Here is a 24,005-nt window from a genome sequence, read left to right as displayed (position 1 = left end):
TTATTTGTTACGGTAAGATCACAGCGAGTGCAGACGCTGCTCTGAGGTCAAACACCAGCAGAACAATGCATCCCCTGCAGTATGTTGCAATGTAATTTGAAAAGTGCAAAGACAACAGGCAAAGAAGGATGGTCAGGACACTACATGCTTGGAGTGTGTTGTGTGCTTAGAGTTCTTTTAGTTTATTTTTATCAGAGAGTGATAAATTGAGGGTCAGTGTAATATTCTGCTGAGCAGAGACGTCTGGTTCTTGTCTTTCCCTCAACTAGTGGGAAACTGTGCTCAAAGAAAAGAGGCATGGAGAAAACCCAGTGCTTGAAAAACCCGTGCCACAAACCTACCCTTTTGCTGCAGACAAGGCAGTAAACCTTGTTTTCGTGATGCTGGCCCTGTACTGCTGTGGATCCTGCTTCAGAAACTGATCCCAGTGCTCAGAGGGTGGCTCCTTGTTTTGCAGTAAGCTGCCTGCAAGGGAGCTTCTTCCCAACTCCTCCACTCCGTAGAGATGCTGTGCCTTTAAAATGTGAGGTTCTGTACCCCTCAATGATTTATTACTGTCTATAAGCTGACTGGGGTGTTTGTGTTAACCTTATGCCTGTACTTCAGATGTTAAACAATTTTCAAGCTCAGTCTCAGTTGAAGAGTTGGAAAAAGATGTAATGGGACCCCAAAGAGCATAAAGAACAACGTAAAGATTCTGTTCCTATTTATTAGCTAATAAATTATGTTAATAATTGTAGTTCTAATTAAGCAAATACTAAAATATGTATATTTAACAGTATCATTTAGATGTAGCCAGTGCAGATTTTGCAGTGTAATATCTCAAAACTGAGAACTGCACCAACAAGACTGTGAAGACTGCACCAAGAAAGGGAAAGTGGCTCAGCCTTCATTCCTGTGTGTGTGCAGGGTTTGCCTATGGGAATTATCTGTTGCAATGGATCCCAACCACATCTTGGCATGTCCAGAAGTGGTCTGGGGGTTAATGCTCTCTGCTCTCTTTCTTGCCACTTCCAGGACTCCCCCTTAGCAGCACAACAGTTATTGTATATTTACAGGTGTTTGACCTGCTGAGTTGAAAAGCAAATTTCAAAGAAATCTGGAGAGTGCAGTTAACTTCTCCATGGCATGAAAGAAAATGGGCAAAATCCACTCGAGTCTCTTGGTGGCCAGAGTTTCCAGTTATTTACAGGAAATGATTTTCCCTAAACCCACTGTAGTTGATTCTTTAGGTGTTATGGAATAACGTGGAAAGAAAGAAATGAATGTGAAAGTCACACAGAGATTGAGAAATCTGGTGAGATCAGGGATGTTTTGCAATGGGGTGAAATGCAGAGTCACGTTAGAGCTGGGGAGGCTTGGCAGATATACCTGGTATTACTAAGTCAGATAGAGGCACGGAGACCAAGAAATGATCTCCCAGGGGTCGTGGTTTATCTTGGACAATGCTATATATTTCTCTTGGATTATTCTCATTTCCACCACATGACCTTATGGGAAGATAGAACTACAAAAAAAAAACACGTGCTCATCTATCAAATCTATTTATTGAGGTACAATACATGGAATAGCATTACTCAGCTCCAAAGTGCAGTTCAGTGGGTGCAGGTTAAAACTACATACTGGAATACAGCAATAAGTCTGCCCAGACTAATCCCCCCCCTTTAAAATTTAGCTGGGAAATGATCACAGATAATAACTTTGATAAAGGCAGCAGGCAGATATAAAGCCTTATCTTTAACTTTTTAAGTGTGAGAGGAAATGTGTGACCAAGAGCTCTAATAGAGCTAACTGGGGGCAGCTGTGCTGCTAATCAGTGCTGTGAATCTGCTCTGTGTTATTCAAGAGCCCTTTGCTTCCCAGGTGCTGTGATTGCTGAGTGATCCAAGCTGGACCCCAGAGCTTTTAACTCTTAAGTTGTGTAGAGCTGCAGAAACGTGCTGTTTTAATTACCTTTATTTATTTGTTATGCTCTTTTACAGACGCATGGTGCGGGCAGTGGCAAGATTTAAAGCAAGTCATTAAGAAAGGTGGAGTAAACTATAAGGTAAATATGAAAGTTCCAGCTTTGTGTTTCTTTAGTGAACAGCTTTTACTTCTTTGAGTAGCCTTGTGGGAAGTATCCCGTGTGTAATGCAGGATCAGTGCTGTGATTTTCCCAGTGATTCAACACGTGGGCTGTCTTTGCTTTGTAATTTGCTGCGTGCGGTGAGAATGGAAGGGCAGGGAAAGTGCTTGAAACCAAAAACCAGTGTTGGGATTTCACTTTGAAGCGCTCCAGCAATGAACGCGTTAAATGTTTTCATCAGAGACTTAAAAAACAAAAAAACAAAAAAAAACAAAAAACAAAAAAAAAAACCCAAAGAGATGTAAGGAGGATTTGCCAGAAAATTAGTTTATAAAAGAAAGTGAAAGCTGTGTCACACGTTTAGAGAGCAGAGAAGAGAAAGCGCACCGTTACCTCTGTCTCAGCTTTTCATCTTAAAAAAACGTGATTGTCGATCGCAGGAGGCAGAACCCACTTCAGTGAGTCCTCCCTTCCTCCCATCCTGCAGGATCCTCCGCTTCCCCCGCAGCAAAGCAGCCGCCTTGGCAGGAGGACTGAGAGCTTCCCAGGCACCTCTGACCGTGCAGGAGTAGACATGACGACAGGAAGGATCTGCTGCCTGGTGCTGCTGACCCTCGGGGTGCTGGCGGCTGTGGTTGTGCTCCTGGTCACCCTGACTCGACCTAAATGTGGTCCTCAGCAGTACCTGCATGGTGCTGTGGCTGCTGACACTGAGACCTGCTCTAACATCGGCCGGTATGTGCACAGACCTCTTGGTTTTGTCAGTTTGTGTTGTGGGCTTGGGTTGCAGGGATTGGGAGCGAGCTGGGTTTCTGCCTTATCCCTGCTGCTTGGGCTGAGGAGAGGTGCTGCTCCTTGGGTGCTCGTTGTTGGCAGCAGAGCAGCTCAGGAAATGGATGGGGATCTTCCTCTGATGCTTATCTTAATTACCTAATATCACGTAAGTGGAAAGGTGCAAATATTTATAGGATGTGAACGTAATGTTATTTTGAACAGTGGAAAAAAGAAATCAACTGCTTACTTCGTGGTGGTAAGTCTGTTGGATAAGTGGCTTAGGAATTTCTCATGAAAAAAGAGGAGCTAGCAGGGAGCTGCAGCCAGGCTTCAGCAGAGGTGAGGAAGGCAAGCAGGTGGATGGGATAAGGAGGGATGGACAGCTCAGCCCTTAGGGAGTGCATTTCTGGACCAAAGCCTGCAGCGGGCATATCTGCTATCAGGAAAGGCACAATGCATTGGAAAACAAAGTGTAGATGTAATTGAAATTCAACCAAGATGGTTGTATAAGCCATGTGTAAGTATAGAAGGCATGCTTACATTGCTTGGAAGGAAAGATGTAGGTGTAAAGAAAATCCTCAAGCTGTTCTGGTCATAAGGCTTTAGTTTGCACAACAACCTCTTTCTCATGTATTTTAACTCTGAACTTTTAACTCTTACTGTTGCTAGTGCTTCAGTTCTTAAGCCTTTGTATGCATGAATGTGGAAGGATGGAACTTAAACCTTTACAAGCTACGTGCAGTACATGTGAATGCTGAAGCTGTGTGCTCTACCCTGTGGCTGCACTTCTTGTTGTGGATTGTGCAGTGACAAACTGACATAGCACTTGTGAGTAACTGGTGAAGGTGCATTGTGGCTGTGTGCACGTCAAGAAGTGAGATTTTTTTTATGCTATGTCCCACATTAGGCCTCTTGCTTAATCTAGGCTGAGATCTTTATTCTCACAAAGGAATTTTGTCACAGCAGTAGCAATGAAATCCAATTTTTCCAAGCAGTCTTAGTCATTAGGTCCTGCTGTTGCTACTTGTGAGCTTCCACTTCATTTGCCACCTAACTTCAGCTTCAGCAAAGCTGAGCATCTTTCTGTGCACAGCCCTAGTGTCTTTCCATACTGTGCCCAGCCAGTTGAGTGGTTTTGAGGTTACAACAATGCTGTTGCCTTCTTCTGTTCAGAAATAATTAACTCCCAAAGTCAGGAGATGTAGGAGGAAGGAAACGAAAAGAAATGATCAGTTTGGGGTGTTCTTTTTTTTTTTTTAAGTAGTGTATTTAGGTCTTCACTCTTTTTCTGCAGTTATGCAAATATTTGCAAATTTTTATGCTGTCTCTTTGGGCCTGGGCTGATGCAAAGAGTTGAGGAGTTAGAAAGGTGTCATAGCAATGAGATTCCCACTGGTGCAAGGGCTGGGACTTGTACTGCAGTTCCTGAGTCCCTGCTGGGTCCTTTGCTATCATGTCTGCTTGTTCACATTTCCCCATCTCCCTGTGCTGCTCTTAGAACCTGTACAGTCACTACTGCTGCTCTTCTCATCCTACCAAATGCTACATGCAATCCATTACCCCCTGCTCACAGACTCCTCAACCCTACAGGTTTTCTTCTGCCCTGAGCCCATCTTTGCAGCTCGGTCATCTCACTCCTCACCCACATCCTCACGTTTGAGGCAGGGCGTTGCTGGTTTCTCCACTTGCTAGCTGTGTCTGGGGAGCACTGAGTGCCGAGACAATAATTTCTTTATTGTTTTATGAGACCCAAAACTGTGACAAACAGACTTTTGGGGGAATCTGTGCTTGGCCCCTGCAGCTCAGGGATGGAACAGGCTAAGTTCTACTGTCACTGCCAAAAAAATCACTAGAGAATTAATCTACCAAAGATGGATAATGCATTCTTCACACACACACATATGTACAATACATAGATATACATAAAATAAAAATTACAAAATTTACATTTTTTTTTCCCCCTCAAGGCAAACAGCTTTGCTAAATTGAAGTGTATTGTCAGACCTGAAGACAGACCACCACTGGCTTTAGACACGCACACTTAAAATTTTCTAGAGGAATTTAAAAATAAGTAAAATAAGCAGAACAACTTCTTGCTGGTGCTTTTAGTGGAAACATATGTAAAGAGCAACTTCCACAGCACCATGGGAAAAACAAACTAATTAGGCTTCATGGTGAAGTTATATAATCAAATGAAAACAATGTGATGTGATTGAAGCTATCAGCCTGCCTGGTGAGAGTGCAGTAATGGCAACCAGTCCCCAAAGGCAATTGCATGGGGGAGATTCAATAGTGCCATTTTGTTTCTCCTCTCCCCAATGACTCTGCAGTCCCTCAGTTTGCTGGGGCTGTGGGTTGGCCCCCAGCCATCTTTTTTTACCCTGCAAATCCCCCTGGGCTCTCAGAAGCCCATGCAAGCGATGCTCAAAGAACCTCCAAGTGCAGAATGGGCTCAGTGCCTGAAATGTTTGAAGTTAAAAGCAGTACCTAACCTTTAACCCCCTTATGAACTTCATTGTTTAATCAAAAGTCTTATTTCCTTTACAAAACAGAAAGCTAACGACCCAAACCATATTGCTGTCCAATATGCAGTGAGCTGTCATTAGCAGTAATGAAATTTCTGAGGCGTTACGTGATGGTTTAAGTGGTTGATGAAGCAGAATCTTTGTGCTTCCCTAACAGAGCTTTTAAACGAACTTAACGAGAGCAACTGAACCAAACCTCTTGTGCTAAGTGCAATAGTGTCTTTTAATAAGTGGGATGGTGAGCTGGGGAAAACATCTCAAGATGCCTGAATTCCATCATTGCTCAGCTGTGAAGGAAGACTCAGCAAGGGAACCACATAGCTCTAATTCCTTATTACAAAATGGAGAGAGGGGAACAGAGCCATAACTCCCATTTGCTGCTTTTTCTTAACTTGTGCTGAGCTGTTATCTTCAGGCTTCAGTTTCCCATCTCTGGAGATGGTGTTTCTATACTCTAGGGTTGTGTGAGGTTGAATTGTCTGAAATTTTTATGCAACTCTTTGGCTCCCTGCAGAAAGCCAGCAACCTCGGCGAGCCTCCAGCATCATCATCCTTGCTGGCAGGTCCTGTGCTAGACTGGCTCTTAGCTATTGGCGCCTGATTTGCAGTGCTGAATGAGGTTGAGTCTCTTGCTGCAGATGGTTTTACTGCTAGAAATTGGGGACCGAAAGTAAATATTGAGCAACTGAGTGTCTGTCCTCTCAGGCTCAGTCAAGGGCCCTAATCTGGCAAAACGTCCCTGAATGAACTTCATTGAGGAGGGATGGGAGGCTAAAAGAGAAGATGGAGCAGGTTTTAGAATGTGGATGTGGTACTGAAGTCCACCTCAGTTAATTTGTCCTCCTGTGAGGAATCCATGAGAAGACAGGAGCTGATTGCCTGACAGCAAACAGTACCCAACCCAGCGTTCACCTCCAGCTCTGAACCTCTTGTTCCCTCCTAGCAGTGGAGGAGGATTTTTCCATCACCAGTGCAGAAAGCATTATACACCCTTCCCGTGTGCCATTTGAACTCTGCTAGCCACTGCTCCTCACCTGTATGTTTCCCAAATGACAGACACAAAAGCCAGCACGAAGCCAGGGAGGAATTTAGGAGAAGGGCTCATTCTCAGCAGTGAGATTTGCTGCAGAGAGGTGAGCTGAGCTGACCTGGCCCTGCAGCTTCCTCAGATCTCACATCCCCAGTGCAGCTCAGTATAAACCCTGGGAACTGGCTTCCTCTGGAACAAAGACCCCCCCCTGAGAACAAGACACTGGGAGGGTGAGAATTCAATAGCAAAAAAAAATTGTTTGTTTCCTGGGAAGCTGTCTAAGCAAAAGATCTGCTGTGAAAACCCTCTTCAGTGATGACCCAGCAGCATTTCTGAAAAATCTTCATATCCCGAAGGATTTGCCTTCCCATCTTGTATTTCAGTAGTTCTAAAATTGGTAACTTTTTTTTTTTTTAACAGGAACAGATGTTGCTTTTGCTTCTCATCAATCTTAGTGTGACAGCTCCTATGTAATAGGTGGTCTTAAAGAGAAAAAACAAAACAAAAACAAAAAAAACCCTAGCATTTCAAGTGTGTTTAAAATGGACTCAGCTCCTTCTAGTCCAGAACAGAACTGCAGACTTCAGTCCAGTGCTGCTCGACTTGGCTGTAAGAGGGTGTGAAGAAGTGCCATTAATCACCCTTCCTGGGTGGGTGATGCACTCTTTCACTGCTGCTGGAAGAAGACCTGATTGTTATGTCCTCTTCTGTAAGGAAATGCTATTTCTGCTCCTGACTTTAAGGAAATGCTGTTAATGACAGAACCCTAAATCTGAAAGTAAATGGCAGGAAGGATATTCTTATCAAATCTTGCCAGCTGTGGTGCTAAGTTGTTTCCAGAGGAACCTGATAAGATACCAGACTGTTTTGCTTGTAGGGTTACATTTTTCTCCACTGTTTTGCATTATAATTATTTGTAGCAGTGATCCAAATAAAGGAAGGCAGACTAATAAAACAGGAAGTGCTCTTTCAATCTGGCTGGTCAAGAAAGATGTAATGGCCATGAATTCCCCAGACATCATTTCCAGGGAAGTGGCAGAGCTCCGGCTGAATGCAGGCAAGTCAGGCATGTGGAGCTGAGCATGATGTGCCAAGAAAAGGATCAGAGAATGTTTTTCCTCCTCTTTGAGATAGTTTAGAGGGAGAGTGGGGAGCTGTTGAGACTGGGAGCCAGTCTGCAGATAGCAGAGTGTGGCTGTGGGTCTTGGACCCTGCTCTGATCATAGAGACAATATAAGACCTCAGAGGTAAAAGGGGAAAGTAGCTCCTAAGAAATCATTAGTAACCGTGACCAGGATTTGGTTTTACCCTTGCTAGGATCCATGACTTCTGAGCTTGAGCTCAAAGCCTGACTCTAAGGCTTCTTTCTCCTCTGTCCCATGTCATGGGGCCCAGGAGTGCTGAGATGTCAGGGACATACACCTTCCTAGAGCCTGGAAACAACACCAGTGTAGTTGGTGAGCCCTCCAAGGTACGTATGTTTGAGACCTGGGGCTGGATGTGCTTCCTGCTATGCTCTGAAGAATTAATTTAATGCCTCATCTGGGGGAAAAATCTCAGCTCTCCTTCTCCCTAACCTCTGCTCCCCATAGAAACAACGGTAAAGGACCATGCTCAGCATCATGTAACCCATCCTATCTGATGTGTTCTCAGATGTTGCACACTGTGGAGGTGGGTGGGAAGCTTTACTGTCTGTTCTGTGGTGGCTCACTGGAAGGCAGCAGGTACCTGGAAAGCCCTCCTTCCCTTGAGCAAGACATAAGTTTGAGTGCATGTCTTTACACATGGTATTTGCTGCCAGAGGTGACAAACAGTTGCCACAGAGTAGAGAGGAATGGGGAGCACTTTTGGGACACCTGGAAACCTTTTCTTTCTCCTGTTGTCTTGTTTATATTGCAGAGTGATTTTAATGATGGGTAGTGACCAAGGACAAAGCAAAACATGCTTAGCTTTTCTGTGAAAAGGTGTCCATGTGTTGACTGCTGCTGTTATTTTGGCTGTGTGTTATGGTAACACCAAGAAAAGTCACAGCCAGGAATTAGGGCCCCATTCACAGGGCACAAGAACAATTGAGATTACCTCTGGCTTTCCTGTCTTCCTGAGGCACTGATAAAGCCAGCGTCTTGGGTGTGATCCATAGAAAACTGTCAGGTAAGGAGGCAGGATGGGGTAATTCAGAGCTCATAAACAAGCACTTCATTTGCCTGGGGCAGCGCTGCTGAGTCCTCTTTGCTGACGAACGTCCTCCTCCCACTGGTTCCTTGATCTTGATAGGGATTTTGTGTCACAACCCAGCTCAGATCAGAGGTCCTGGTACCCTGACAGATGCACCTTTCCTGCTCAGATCTCTTTTCTCCTCCCTGTTCTTAGTGGGGTCCAAAGTCCTAACTTGTGTTATTCTGTCTGTTTTTTAATTAGGAGCGTTGGAGGTTGGGATCGTGCATAAACTCTTGTTTAAAAACCCTCAGGTTTGTGTGCCTTGTACGTATGGCAGGGCATTAGCAACAGGTAAAGGGTGTTTTCACACATAAACAAGTATTTGGCAACACCAAATGATCTTAGCACCATCCGGAAGCTGAAAACAGGCCACGTAGGTGTACACACATTAAACATGATTACTGTCCTCACCTTTTGGAGGAGGAACTGCTCACCTTTTGTAGCAGGCAGCTAGCTATGACACAGAACAGATGGGGATCATCACCAGGGAGGGCTTCTCCAAGCTCAGGTGTTTCTGGAGACAGAGAGGAAGAGTGGCAGGAGGGCCTCTGGGTGACAGACAGTGTAGGAGTGCCACCACTTCATACCTATGAATGCCTCTCAGGCTTTGGGAAGATGACAGCTATGTGTCTGATTTTCCTCTCTAACATCTGATTGCGCTGCATTACATTTAAAGTTGTTTTTCACTTAAGTTTATCTCCGGACTTTGTTTCTCCCTGGCATTAAGCTTTGTACTTTGTGGGCTCGGAGGACCACTGACCCAGGTCACTGTTGTGGTTCTTTTCTCCACTCCTTTCCAGCTTTCTAATATGCTTCCAGGTCTTCTGCAGGCATAACCCTGAACCTCAGTCACCGCTTTCAGGGCAGCATTCAGGGAGCAGCTTGCTGCTAGGAGGCTGAAAGCTGTGCAGGGCTGCAAACAGAAAACCCCGTGGTTCCCTGTGGTTTTATTACTCCCCAGTTATCCACATACCGTTTCCTTGCAGGCAGCTGGTCCAAGGTCACTCAAACAAAGAAAAGCCACTATCAGTGGATCTGGGGGTAGCATCCTGTTCCCAGCCCCAGTGGGTCCCAACAACAACAATGGATGTAAAATAAACAGCAGTCCCTCTCTGTCCTCTGTGTTCCTGCAGCAGCCTGTGGGAGCAGTTACACTCCAGTCAATGAACTGTTCTTCCAGTTATCGTTCTGAGTTTGCCTTTTCCAAGCAATACCCCAAGCTGAGCACTCGGAAACCTTAGCAAATAGCAGGGCTGGCCACTGGCAGGCTGCATGAGGAAATCCCTCTTCACCAGCATCACATTTCCACTGAAAGGAGATTTTGTTATGGCTGTGCTTGAAGGATGGTTTGTTGAGGCACGTTTCTCCAGCAGAAATTTTCTTCTATCAGCAGCATGGGTTTGTCTTAATGCCCTTGTGATTTTTGGTGTGGCTGTACCTTGGTAGAAACAATCATTTTGTGGTGGTTTATTTATTTTTATTCTACTTGTTTGACGTGAGTTTTTTTCCTTGTATTTTTTTCCTTTATTTGAGGATGGTGGGGGTATTTTTATGTTACAGAAGCCCAGGAAGGCACGTTGCATGAACAGTGAAGTAAGGTTTGAATCTTGTGCTAATTGAGGCAGTGAGTCTCAGGAGTTTGCTTCATGTGGACCCATTATTTCTGCTTCCACGTCTCTGGCCTGTTGACTAGCATATGCCTTTTAGTGGGAATGGCAGGTGAGGAGTCAGGAATCATTTGTTTGGTTCCCAGCATGTAGACACTCTCCCCTCTGCAGTGAGCATCCTCCTGCATTTCTGGCAGCTCCTTCCCATCCTTTTTTGTCAAGAGCATTTGTGAGCAGTTCCCTTTGCCTCATAACCCCTTGCCTAGAGGAAGACCAGCACTGCTCAGGGTAGGTCTTAAAGCCCTTTACAATTCCCCCCAAAAAGTTGCAGCAAAGTGTGTGGGGGGTCAGTCTCTCCTCCTGAATAACGGACAGGATGAGAGGAAATTGCCTCAAATTGAGCCAGGGGAGGTTCAGGTTGGATATTAGGAAAATCTTCTTGAAAAAATATGCTAGTCAACAGGCCAGTGATCAGGCACTGGAATGGGCTGCACATGGAGGTTTTTGAGTTGCTGTTCCTGGAAGTGTTTGAGTGTAGGAGTGGTACTAAAGAACATGGTTTAGTGGGCAGTATTGGATGGCTGGACTAGAAGACCTTTGAGGTCTTGTCCAACCTCAATGATTCTGTGTGTTTTTTTTTCTCCTCCATTTCATCTTCCCTGGATTTTAACATTGTCTTTTTTTTTTCCTTCCCTTTTCACTCCAGGGACATCCTGAAAAGAGGAGGCTCAGCTGTGGATGCTGCCATCGCTGGTTTGATCTGCACATCAGTGATGAACCCTCAGAGTTCAGGCCTGGGTGGTGGAGTTGTATTTACAATCTATAATGCAAGCACAGGTATGGGCCAGCCCTGCACTTTCCATGGTCAAATTCTTTCACGTTCTCTCAGAGTAATTTCTTTTCTATAAAAACTGTATACAAAAACACATAAAATATACTTTTGCTCTTAAGCCAAAGCATTAATTACAGGAGCTGTCCTGAGAGCTTTCAGCATGCAGAGCAGGGTTGAAGAGTGCAGTTGTTTGCAGACTGAACATGTGTGGTGGTAGGAAAGGAGCTCTGAATGTAAAATGAACTGACTGCACCTTTCCTTGGCCTGTAAAGTGATCCCAAATCATATTTCAAAGTCATATATCTGACTGATACAGCAAGATTTGAGCAGTCCTGTCTGAGCTGCCACTTGGAGGGAGCACTGCCATGGCAGCAGCAAGGTGTATGTGCTGGCAATGAGGGTAGCAGCCCAGGGCTGTCACTGATTTGGTGGAGCCCTTGGGGTAAGACTTAATGGGTTTGTCCTGCAGCAGCAGCTCAGGCAGAACCTGCTGCCATGGGGAGCATCTCATGCTATCACTGGTGGGAGGTCAGACTCCCCAGAGTGGTGCTGAAATCTCCTGCTCCAGGAGATGCATCTTCTGTTCAGAAATCTGAATCCAGCAATTTTCAGGGCCTGCTGGGAAGTATTTCTCTGCTTGGTTTTATCTCTTGCATTAATGTGTTCTTGCTTTTATGTTTTAATGTTTTTTAAACTGCCTTGGCTACCGAAACCCCCCAGAGCTTATAGATGTTGACTGACAAAATAACAATATCATAGTTTTAAAAACCCTTCCAAGTAGTATCATGGAGTTGCAAGTCTGGAAATTCTCAGTCGTTTCTTAAGCAATACTATAATTTGGCAAAGCACTTATATTTTTTCCCTCTTTTGGCAGAGCCACTTTCCCAATAACCCTTCTCTTCTGCTACCCAAATTATCCTGCTGTGCAGAGCCCCAGTGGCCATGCATGGCTCTCATTTGTGATACAATAGCACCCTGGGCTCCTGCAGTGGAAAAAGACAGATAGAAGGCAGATAAGGAAGAGAAATAATTAGGCTACACCTGAAATACAAGTGTGTGACTGTTCCTTTTTTCTTTTCAAGTTTCTTGACACGTAGGTGTTGCAAACATGATACAAGCATGACCTTACCTTGACATCACTTGGAAAACGACCTATCAAGTAGCATGAGACTCAAGTTTTGTCTCTGACACTTCCCACCTGCAAAGGAAATGCAGGAAGATGCAGCAGATATCCCAAATGCTGGGATACAGATGCTGGCCTTGTCTATGCACCATTTTCTCTAGGCAGGCAGTGGACAGTTGCTGTGTGATGTTCACCTGCCTTTTGGAAGAGACTGCTATGCATTTTCTCCTTCTCTTTTCTAGGAAAAGTCGAGGTGATCAATGCCCGTGAAACAGCTCCCCAGGGCATTCCTAGCAATCTGTTGTCTGACTGTGCTCGTTTACCCATCGGTAAGGACCTCAGAGTGTGTAGTGCACAGAAGGAAGGATGGAGGAACTGGGGACCTTGCTCTTTGTCTAAATTGCTGAGCTTCAGATCTGCTTAGCTATCTCTTTGTCACCTCAGTACCACTTACAGTCACTCCATGTCCATTTGCTCTTACCAAATGGCAGCAGGCACTCTTACTTTAGCAGCACATCTTGGATCTTTCCATGTTTCTTGCTGTATCCATTCTCCTTCCTTAGCACATTTTGTTTTGGGGAGTGTCCTTGTTCCTGGAGGAGATTTTCTTGCCCTTGGAAGAACAACTGGAAAGGAGTCATAAATGATTCTGGTTGGAGGCTTCTGCTCCAGCTCCTGCTTAAAGTAGGGTGATGTCAGAAGTAGAGCAGGCTGCTCAGGGCCTTATCCTGTCACATTTTTTATCTTCTCTGAGGATGGAGAGTTTCACAGCCTTACTTGACTCCAGTTTCAGTGTCTCACCACACTGTGCATGAATGTGTTTTCTCTGGTGTCTGGCTTCAGTCTCCTTTGCTGCAGTGTGCCTATTGCTTTTTGTTCTTTTACCATGCACCTCTACCCTTCCTATTCCGTACTGGAAGAACTGAACAGTGAGAACTGCCCTTAGGGGACCATGTTCTGCCTCTATGAATCCATACTTGGAGTCCTTTCAGAGAGTTGTTCTCCACAGATCAGTGTTTTACCAGGTGTAACACTGCAGTTCTGCTCTCCAGGTCCCCAGTGGATTGCTGTACCAGGAGAAATTCGTGGGTATGAAGAAGCCCATAAGCGATACGGCCGCTTGCCATGGAAATCCCTGTTTGAACCAACCATCAAGCTCCTTTCAGACCCACTTGTTGTTTCCCCAGTTATGGACAAAATAATCAATCACCAAAACTTCTCTCGCGTGGGACAAAACTTGTGGTAAGACCCACAAATTAAATTGAAGTGCAATGAACGCTGCTCCCTCAGCTCAGACCATTCTGCTAACATATATATAGCACAGACTTCTGCAGCTGCTGCTCAGTCAGTGCTTGCTATGGAGAGAGAATAACAGAAATGTTTGTTTTGGAAATCTTATACTGTCAGCAACTTTTTTTTTTTTTTTTTTTTTTTTTTTAGTTCATAGTGGTTTGGCACAGCAAAAGTTTTCACTAAGCACATCTGCTCATGAGAGCTGGATGGATGGAAGTAGCCTGCCTCCATCTGTGTGGAAATTGTCCCCTGACAGCAGGGCCCTACAGCAGGGACTTATTCAGGGAAGCCACACTGGTCTGAACTGGGGTCAAAGCATTAGGTCCCGTGAAGGAAACTCTGTCTATGGGAAAATGTGCCTGGTGTTACTGGTAGCAGTTGGCTGAGACCTTTTCTCCATGTACACTGCAATATAGCACTGGCTTGGAAAGTATATGACATACAGAAACTAAATCTGCTCCAGGTAGGAAAGAGGGTCTGGCACTGGGAACAGAATAAGCATATTCTGTAATCTGATGGATGTTCTTTTTTAACAGCCCGTTGTTTTGTGACGGTCAGAAGTTTTTGACAACTGGGAAGACCTTCAGGTGGCCAGCATTGCAGCAGACACTGAAAATTTTGGCTGAAAATGGACCTACAGCATTTTATGAGGGACAGATAGGAAAGGCCCTGGTGGAAGACATTAGGAAAGTTGGTAGGTAACAGCTGTATGCTTCTTCCCAGCAACTGGATGACAGTGAGGAGGTACCTGGGGATAGCCAGAATATGGCATTTACTCATTTCTTGGCACGATACAGGGTGAACATCTTTCCCATATTCTTGTAACTTAGGTCCAAAAGCGGGGATGAGAGCCAACCACTACTCTGGTATTTGCCTGTAGTACTCATATATTGGCCTTTCCAGTTCCCTTGGGCTTTATAATATCCTAGAGTTTTTTGTTAAATAAGGGCACAAGAAGACTCTGTTGTGCTAGGTAGAAGAAATTCAGTGTACAGAAATGGCTGTTCAGAAACCAAGGCTCTGATGTGTCCAGCCAATAGCACCTGTTAGAAGCGTATGTTAACATGCTAATGACAGCTGTCTCTTTGGTTTTCTGTTGAAGGATCTGTTATCTCAATGGAGGACCTTAAGGCATACAAAGTAAAAGTATCCTCAGCTCTGAACATTACCCTGAACAAAAACACCACTGTGTTTTCTCCTCCTCCACCCTTGGGAGGTGCTGTGCTCCTGTTCATCCTCAAGATATTGGAAGGTAAATTGCTAAGAGAAAGTGTGCTGCAAGAGGTTTTTGCAAAGAGAACTGATCTAGAGCATTAGAAAATTAATTGGCAGAAAGGATCTTGGTGAGCCAGAGTGGGCTCTAAAGCAGCATTATAGTTATGCTGTGCAGCAGGATGAGGAACTGGCTCATTCTTACAGTGTTTTAGCATCAGGAAAATGTTTTCTCTGAAAGAGTGATCACAGTATTGGAACAGGCTGCTCATTGAACTGGTAGAGTTGCTGTCCTCAGAGATGTCCAAAAACATGCAGAAGTGGCACTGAGGGAAATGGTTTAGTGGGCATGGTGTTGATGGGCTGATGGTTGGACTTGGATGATCTTAGAGGTCTTTTCCAACCTTAGTGATTCTGTGATTCTCTTCTACGAAGTGAATTGGGGAAAGGAGGCTCCTTTAAACATTTTATAAAATTCTTCAAGAAAAATTAATGGCCAGTGGGTTCATTAATGAAATGAATCCATCCTCCTCTTTAGAATATAAATTCAATGAGGCATTATTGTCGACACCAAAGGAAAAGGGAGAAACCTACCATCGTATTGCAGAGGCATTGAAGTATGGCAATGTGCTAAAACCTGAGATGAAAGACCCAGACTTCTCTGAAACTAAGGTAAGCTACTGTAGTGCATGGGAGTATTGACAGACACCAGTGACACTGGCAGCTTCTTCTGTACTGCTCGAAAGAGGAGAAACAAGGGAGTCCATATGCTTTCCCCTTCCCTTTCTTTCTTTTTCCCCCTTCCCTTTCTTTTTTTTCCCCCTTCCCTTCCCTTTCTTTCTTTTTCCCCCTTCCCTTCCCTTTCTTTCTTTTTCCCCCTTCCCTTCCCTTTCTTTCTTTTTCCCCCTTCCCTTCCCTTTCTTTCTTTTTCCCCCTTCCCTTCCCTTTCTTTCTTTTTCCCCCTTCCCTTCCCTTTCTTTCTTTTTCCCCCTTCCCTTCCCTTTCTTTCTTTTTCCCCCTTCCCTTCCCTTTCTTTCTTTTTCCCCCTTCCCTTCCCTTTCTTTCTTTTTCCCCCCTTCCCTTTCCTTCCCTTTCTTTTCCCCCTTCCCACATATGTGCTAAGCCCTCATGAAGGCTACCTATAGTCCAGGCTATCCTGCATGCCAGCACAATGCTACAGCACCAGATGATGCACTGACACCCTCCTGCCTCACAGAAGGAAAGAAACAATTTGGAATTGCTACTCAATAGCAACATTGGTCAGCTGGCCAAGTGTTGTGCTTTAACCCCTGCGAGCAGCTCAGCATCACTCAGCCACCCTAACCCAGGTGAGAGGGGGGAAAGTCAGAAAGATAAAAGTACAAGAACTCATCAATTGAAATAGAGACAGTTTACGGTCAGGTAAAGCAAACCAAGGAATTCATTTGTTACCTCCTACTGCGGGCAGGTGTTCAGCCATTCCCAGGAAAGCAGGGCTTATCATGTGGAGTGGTTTGTTTGGAAGACAAATGCCAACACTTTGAATGTCCCCCTCTTTTTCCTTAATTCCCCCTGCTTTTATTGCTGAAGCATGATGATGATATAGGCCTTTGCTGTGATTACAGGCAACTGTGGGAATCATGCTGTCTGACACAACTGCTGAGCGTGTCAGAAGCCAAATAGATGCCCGTGGTGACCATCCACTTGACCATTATAACTTTTGGAAGCTCACCCAAAACCACGACTACGAAAGTAAAGGCACAAGCCACATCTCTGTGCTCGCTGCAGATGGCAGTGCTGTGTCTGCCACCAGCACCATCAACTATCCGTGAGTAGCCAGGGGGTTGGCATTTCACTAACATAGGCTCACATCAGTCTTACAGGGTATGTGCAAGGGCTGTTTTTGCCATCAATGAAAAAAATAAAAACGACCATAAGTTTTCAGTGATTTAAGCAATTTCTTGCTTGTGAATGCTTTTTTTTCATGTGATAGCAAAGGCCTTTGAGAATCAGCCCAAAGAAACAACACAGTTCACAAACATGTAACAACTTCTGGAGCTCTGTTGAGGTTCTGTGGGTTGAGCAAATCCCCACGTGCACTTGTTACAGAGAGCTTATTTCTGACTCCTGCACAGCAAAGCAAATTCCTTTTGGAAACCTTGGTTGGAATGGCTGCAGGTTGGCAGAAGGCAGGGGTAAGCCAGCATGGTGCCACATTAAGCTACTGTCATCCACAGTGGAAGAGCACTGGTTACTTAAAGGATGCTTTCTTCCTCCCTGCAGGTTTGGCTCCTTCATTTATTCCAGCCAGACTGGGATCATTTTGAATAATGAACTTGCTGATTTCTGCGTAGCAAAGACAACTATTAATGCAGGTGAGCATTAATTCTCAACCTCAAAATAGACAACAAGGCCAGAAGATGGAGAATCAGGCTGTGTACAAATGGACAGGGGCTATCTACAAACTGTAGGCAATCTTCACTTTTGAAAGTTTAAATGAGAGCAAGTATATTTCAGACTAAGAGAGGATAAAGTCTTGTCTGTGTCTGTTCACATCGGCATGGAAACACAGAAGTTTTGGTTTCTGACAAGGGAAATCAGGGATTTAAAGAAAAAATGCAGAAGCTAATGATGGATGAGTAGGGAAGAGAAGAAGTAAAGCAACCACTTAACACTGGTTTGTAAAATAAGCTGTCCCTGATGCAAGCTGCCTTGGGTTTGCCAAGAAAGAGGGCATCAGCACTCCAAGGGCAAGATTGCAGCTAAGTGTTCCTTATCTGGGTTGAACGACCTGCAGCAAGTCTTGATTATTTGCATGGTGCTCTGCCCTTCCTGTTTAGCCTCTGCTCTAAAGTTTCTTGTGAGGTGAGGTCTCAGCACAAGCAATCTAGATGTCTGGAAAACTTGGGCCTTTTGAGGTTGTTGGTTCTTCATGAGGAATGCACAGCTGAAAGAAATGAATCTGTGTGTCCTAATGCCCACATAGGAGGTATAATACTTTCTGCCTTTGCCCTAGGAGAGAGGCCTCCCTCAGCAATGGTGCCTTCTATCCTCATCTCCAAGTCAGGAGACATGCTGGTGATTGGAGGGGCAGGTGGGGGCTGGATTATCAGTGCTACTGCTATGGTGAGTGAAGAAGTACTGCACAGAAACACCTTGCACCACTCAGACTGAAAGCTAAACAGAAGAAACATTTGCTGCTGGTAGTGCTGTGAAGTGGACAGCAGTGAAGAGGGCATTCTACAGTCCATTCTCACCTTCTTGCTTTTAGCTGTTCTGGGGCAAGGGTAGTTCAGCTCTGTTGAACTGTAATTCCACCAGGAGGGAATAGGAATGGGGGAGGTAGGGGAATCCACAGCAGTTGGCAGCTCTTTCAGCCCTCCCAGACTTCCAGCATAGTCAGTCCCCCCTTGTTCTTTTCTACTCAGTTCTTCTTGGGCTTTGACTCTTTGGTGCTTTGCTCTATTTTCAGTTTAGAAGTCTCTAACAGCTGCAGGTCACAGGTTAGAGCAAGTGGTAGCTGACTCCCTTAATTCTTTTTTGAAAGGGAAGAAGCTGGAAGAATTAAAGAGCAAGTTAAGGAAGTTATTAGGCCAAACCAATAGGTTACCTGATGGAAACAGTCACAACAGTGAGCTGTCTCTATGCATATACAGAGAGTAATACATCTTAAAGAAAAAAAGCTCACAGAAGCATGAAGTCCAACAAAGATCAGTTTTCTTTTGTTCTTCATCTGGAAAGAAGCATAGGAAGGATTCCAACCTAAGACTTTATTTTTGGACATCCAGAGTCAGTATAGGTGGCAGGACAATTAAATCAGTAGCAGAATCGGAAAGAAATTATACAAACATCTGAAATGTAATCTCCCAATCTTCAGTACCAGAGGATAAAAGATGGTAACTATGACTCAAGTCTTAAAAAGAATTCTAGAGAAAAAAACTAATAAATGGTGGGGGAAAAAAAAAAGTACAAACTATATCAAATAATAGAATTAATAGACATACAGCTGTAATAAGTTGAGAAAGTCAATCTAAAACAAGGTAATGCATCACAAAATACTGTAACTCGAGCAGTACTAAGAGTGAAGGCTTTCATATGCCAGTAACTGTTTAAATGACTGTAAAAGCAGAGAAGGAAAAAAAAATGAACCGTTTTTTCAGGGAGGAAGCTCACCAGTGATGTCCAGTAAAGATCTGAGATGGATATTAGACAGTACAACATACTCCCAAGCAATCTAGAAAGGCAGTTTTTGTGAGGCGCCAGTAGATATTGGTGGAACTGCACTGCATCTACAGCTATGGGGAAGGGATATGAAACAGCTTTAGGGCTGTAGTGATTAAAATCGGCCAGGACTCTTCAGGGTAGAGATGATGATGGTGAAGGATACTTTAGAGATCTGAAAAGCTAATGACTTGGAGAAGTGAAGAAAGGATCGTTCACTGTCACTAATACCAGAGATAATCTTCTTTTGCTCTATCTGATTCAAAAAACCTGGGGCTTACAATTTAACATACAATCTTGCTGCAGAACTTCTCTGTACAGGACTTTTTCTATAAAATATGAAAATAGAAACAACAACCATCAGTAGAAAGGCATTCAGCATCCATTATTGTTATTGAGTTGAAGGGCATCTCTTTGCCACGGGGGAAGCATTATGGGGAGTATCATTACGTGCTCATCCTGTTCTGCCCTGGACATCTCCTGTTGGTTACCATGAAAGGATGCTTAGGCTAGAGTGACTTCTTATAGTCCAGCTCTGCACAATCCCATTGGCAGGATTTGAAGAAAACATGGTTCAGGTTCTTACTCAGTATCTTGTTTCATTGCAGGCCATTGTAAACAAGCTGTGGTTTGGTTATGACTTGGAACGTGCCATTTCATCTCCCATCATGCATACCAACAAAGACAGCATCCTGTTTGAGAAACACTTCAGTGAGGTGAGCAGCCTTGGTTGGATCTTCCTGTCATCTCCTTTTGATGGGAAGGAGATTGCTTCTGTAACCCTCCTGGAAAATCAGCATTTTGCTTCTAGCTTAACCTCCTTCTTCCTTGAATCGTGCTCTCTCCTGACCTTGCATATACATACTTCATTTCCATGTGTGGAAATGCTAAGACTTCAGGTCCCTGCCCCATTTACTCCATTTTTTTTTTTTCTGCTCTCCCTCCTGCAGGATGTTAGAAACAGCCTGCTGAAAAGAGGACACAAAGAACAGAAAGTTGAATTCGCAATGAATGTTGTGCAGGGAGTTTCCAAGGAAGGAAAATGCATCTCTGCTTACTCTGATAAAAGGAAGCTGGGGAAATCAGCTGGATATTAGCATGAAATGCCATCACAACGTCTCTATTCTAGTCAAAACCACAGGAGATAACTAGATTCAGATTCATGCATCTTCCACTGCTGCTGGAGAGCCTCGGTTAAGAACAGAATTGGTTTCTTTCAGGCTGTTGCCAGGATAAGCTTCTTCTAATTACTGGGGCTCAGAAATGTGAAGTAACTGAGTAACTATAGGAAATGTCTGGAGGGTGAGGATTACAATGTATATAATTACATTTGGGCTTCCAGGGTGGGTTTAGAAAGAGAAGAAAGCAAAACTTGGTGTTCTACCTCTTGGTTTTCCCATCTAGCTGAGCCCTCCTTTTCCCAAAGAATGGCAGATGAAATCAGTGCACCATAGCACTAGCTTGCTGCCAAGCATGTTCTCTGCTTTGAAGACATAATGGAAACCATGAGCTGAAGCCTTATTCTACTCTATCTACTGGTCACCTAAAGTCTAAACTTCCTATGGGGAAATGTGAAGTTGCTGCCCTCAGCTTTGCTCCTTGATGCCACTTCTCCCTGCAGTAGGAGAATGCCTGTTCTTCCTCATTGCCTGCAGAAGAGAAGTAGTTTGGGAAGACAGATGAAGATAGCAGTTGAAGAAACGCTGTATTGCTTTTGAAGCTTTGTAACTTTCTTCAAAATGCAAAGGATGTATAATCAGAAGACTTATTTTGTAAGCATGAGCTTCTTCTGGACAGGCAAACACCAAGACTGCTGAAAAGTGCTGATGCAGTTGCAAAACACTTTTCTTTCTTAATCTGAGTACATGCTCTAATTCTCTGTTTATCACAAATAGTCTCAAGTGTTCCCTAAAGATGACAAGAATGAAACTGCATGACTAGTTGGGAGCTTCTGGAGGAGAGACCTGAACCCATTTATCTAGACTCAAGAGGTCCTTTGCCATTACCCTGTAACCTTGCCCTGCTTAGGATGGCCAAAGGAATCTAATGTTAAAACAACAAGTATAAACATCTCACAGTGCACTTCTCCAATAACCAACAACTTCTATTTTCTGAAAGCTCATGAATTTTACTTTCCTATGGCTGCAGACAGTATTGTATGAGTGTTTCTGACAGCAAAGTTCAACTAGGTAGGCACTAGCAGAGCCCCTCCTTGCCCCCATGATAATCGTCACCTCCCTTGCAACCCTTGGTATTTCACCTGCACAAACAAAAAACCTTGCTCTGTAGCCACCATAGCAAGTATTTGAGCACAGACAATTAAAGCAAACTCAACCCAGACCATCTGCCTGCACTGTTGTAATCAAAGAGAGGTGAGTAATGAGCCTACATTCCTAACAACAAATTTTGTCAGTAAGTCATTGACTTGTTGAAATCTTGGCCTTCAGATGAATTTTAATGATTTTCTAAGTAAAGCTTCTAGATCTGGACAGAGTAGCCAGACTACTCTGGATCCTGGCTTTAGCAAGATCTGCAGTTATTTCTAGCTTGACCAGCTGCTTAGAGCTTACAGAAAAGCAACCAAAATGGCACTGGCTAAAGGCAGTTCTTGCTTTGCTATTAAGCCATGCCACATCACGTCTCACCTCCAGAAAAACCAAGCCATAAAGCAACTGATCCTCCTAATTCCCTTCATTTCTGATGTACCAAAGAGTAAAGCACACCTCAGTTATCCAGCCAATGCAGCGTATCACCTTTCCAGTATGCTACCATCACTGCTACGTCTCACAACAAAGCCATGGGAATATTATCTTCTGATCAGCACCTGCTACAATTTACCTGCTTTGCTATTAATGTTGAAACTGAGCCAATTGAGCAGTTTCAGAACCAGATTTCATTTGCAAGGCAGAAAGGAATGCATGCAGATCACCCACTGCGGCAGCCCTGGATCCCTCACTCACAAAACAAAACATCTCGTGAAGCTGAGATCTGTACCTCCTTCTCACCCTGCCACCTCCTCAGTGCTCCAGAGTCTCCCAGGTTCGTCCCTCCCCATTCGTGCTGATGCCAACAGAAGAGCATTATTTTTATAACTAGTCAAGTCACACGGACTTTTAAAGCACTGCTGTACATAGGCTGCTCTGTTTTCTAACAAAAAGTCTTTAAATTATATTTTTAATAAAGCGTTTAAAACCTTAAACTGTTCCCTAGCTTAAGGCACAAGCAGTTGTTTGAGAGAGGACTTACCTCCTTACTTTCACTGACATTCACCTACTGATACAGAGCCTCAATGCAGCCTGAGGAGTGGAACCAAAGCAGCTGGGAGATGTGCATGCCCTGCATACAGCTACATCCAAGTGAGATGCAGACAGATGCCACAGCATGGGTGAGTGTCTACAGTCTGTTTTAAAAAGAGCAGGATGTAGATTCAAGCCTTCAGTTGGATGTTCAGTTTTATAAATGAGCCCTTTGTAGAAGTACTGATAAGCAGCAATATAAAAAAAAAGCCCCAACCAATGGTTCTGCAGAGTAAAGAATTCAAATGCATTTATAGTAATCATTTAAAACAGAAGTGTTGGTAAAAACTGAATTCTCCAGAAGGGAAATTTTGTAAAATAGGTTATAAATAGGGAAGTTTTCTCACCAGATACAGTAAATTCAGAAGGGAAAGAATGACTTACACGCCCCAATTCAGCAGGAATTTTGCATTTTTGTCATTTCCCACAAGCCAGTTATCCCCTTTTCTGAGCACATGCTACACTGACTGCAGTGAGTGTGTCAATGCATCACTTCCACTGGCACAGATGTTGATGAACACAGCGTGCAAGCTCTTGTTCACTGCTGGTGAAAAAGTCCAGCTGAAGGTGGTGACTGTGTTGAAGAATATGACTTCGCAGATGAGAATTTGCTCTAACAGACAGCATTATTGTGCTCTTTGCATCTGTTGTAGTGTCCATGAAAACAAATAGGAGGCAGAGCAACCTCCATCTTTCTCAGATCTCACTTGGCCAAAAGGGCTCAGATTGTTTTATGTCCAGAGAGCCATTTCCTGCAGGTATCAGGGCTGCAGCACACACAGCCCTGTATCCAAACTTCCTACAATACACCTGCACACTGGATTTCAGCTGCAGCCTGCTACTGAGGGACAGCTATCCTAGCATTACAAGAGGTGGAACAGTCAAAGTCACAGTTCAGCAAAAGGAAAACAACCCAACAACGTACAGGTTTGGCCTCACACCAATCTCGTTCTTCCAGGAATACAATGACTGCATTGTTTACAATTAATTACTGCCTTAGCTGCACTGAACACCTCCTCATCAGTAACAGCTGAGGAAATGGACACACAGAGTTCATCCCAGGCTCCTTTCAGTAAAAGTCACTTACTCAGTTGGAGTTATATAAGCACATACATTCCTCGGTGTCATAACCCCATGAAAAGCATCATCTATCTCATTATCATTTCCTGCCTTGAAGACTCACATAAATTCCAGCAACTACTGAGACAGAGGCAGCATGTAGTGCCTACAATTTCAGGCTTTCATTTTCTCTTCAGTACGTTCTGTATTTTGAGCCTCTTACAGTCTGACAGGAAGTTTCCACCAGCCAAACAGATGCAATTAGTTACTATTACTACTGTTTCCAGGATTTCATAAACACCCCTTAAAGCCTGACAGCGTCTGGGAACACTCATTTCTTGGTTTTAGGCAAAGTTTATATGACATGGTATTTCAGTCCAACACCAACACCTACCTGTGTTTAGGCAGTGACACTGTTAGCTGTTCCAAATCAGATACAGATTACTGACAGTTCACTGACTGATTAATTGCAGCTTACCTTTAAATGACAGCATGCTTTTTAGAGGCTTAGTTTCCTCAGAATCCAGGCCTGCAGTATGATGGGGTAGGAAGCAAGCTGGAGAAAGAACAGGTTTGTTTTGGATATTTAACTATATGTATTTTTTCACTCATAGCTTCATCAAAGGAGCGAACAAGAAAGCAAAATCTCAGGAGAACTTTGTTCATGGAGACTCTCACCATCCCTGTTGACAACATCAGCTGTGTGGGCAAGAAAAATACGTGACACCATTTTTATTTGTTTTAGTTGTGTTCAGTTTTACAGGTAGTA

At 44.0% G+C, this 24,005-nt stretch overlaps 1 protein-coding gene across 3 annotated transcripts; it reads left to right on the top strand.

Moving 5' to 3' along the window:
• Positions 1-1,755: 1,755 nt before the first annotated feature.
• On the top strand, positions 1,756-23,963 carry GGT5 (gamma-glutamyltransferase 5). Of its 3 annotated transcripts, none has more exons than XR_016458739.1 (15): positions 1,756-1,863; positions 1,983-2,047; positions 2,556-2,803; positions 10,928-11,058; positions 12,419-12,505; positions 13,229-13,418; positions 14,006-14,163; positions 14,572-14,721; positions 15,220-15,353; positions 16,286-16,488; positions 16,944-17,035; positions 17,677-17,786; positions 19,490-19,597; positions 19,832-22,266; positions 23,851-23,963. XR_016458739.1 is itself a non-coding variant. In XM_031592318.2 (12 exons), exons 1-12 carry the CDS (start codon positions 2,643-2,645, stop codon positions 19,976-19,978), a joined length of 1,671 nt encoding a protein of 556 aa, XP_031448178.2. In that variant the 5' UTR covers positions 2,360-2,642; the 3' UTR covers positions 19,979-22,399. The 3 variants fall into 3 exon arrangements, 1 of the variants encoding a protein (XP_031448178.2); XR_016458740.1 differs by having other exon boundaries at positions 2,509-2,803; XM_031592318.2 differs by lacking the exons at positions 1,756-1,863; positions 1,983-2,047; positions 23,851-23,963 and having other exon boundaries at positions 2,360-2,803; positions 19,832-22,399.
• Positions 23,964-24,005: the final 42 nt, after the last annotated feature.

Source organism: Phasianus colchicus, chromosome 18 (genome assembly GCF_987193195.1).
Source record: "Phasianus colchicus chromosome 18, bPhaCol1.hap1.1, whole genome shotgun sequence".
Classification (NCBI taxonomy): Eukaryota; Metazoa; Chordata; class Aves; order Galliformes; family Phasianidae; genus Phasianus; species Phasianus colchicus.
The sequence above is the reverse complement of the archived record's forward strand: the minus strand, read 5'-3'. Positions and strand labels throughout refer to the sequence as shown.

Bases quoted from the DNA above. Each gene is read 5' to 3' on its own strand.
- GGT5 (XM_031592318.2), top strand. From the start codon at position 2,643: ATGACGACAGGAAGGATCTGCTGCCTGGTGCTGCTGACCCTCGGGGTG. The intron at 13,419-14,005 runs GTAAGACCCACA...CTTTTTTAACAG, and splicing joins CGCGTGGGACAAAACTTGTG to CCCGTTGTTTTGTGACGGTC. The intron at 17,036-17,676 runs GTGAGCATTAAT...CCTTTGCCCTAG, and splicing joins AAAGACAACTATTAATGCAG to GAGAGAGGCCTCCCTCAGCA.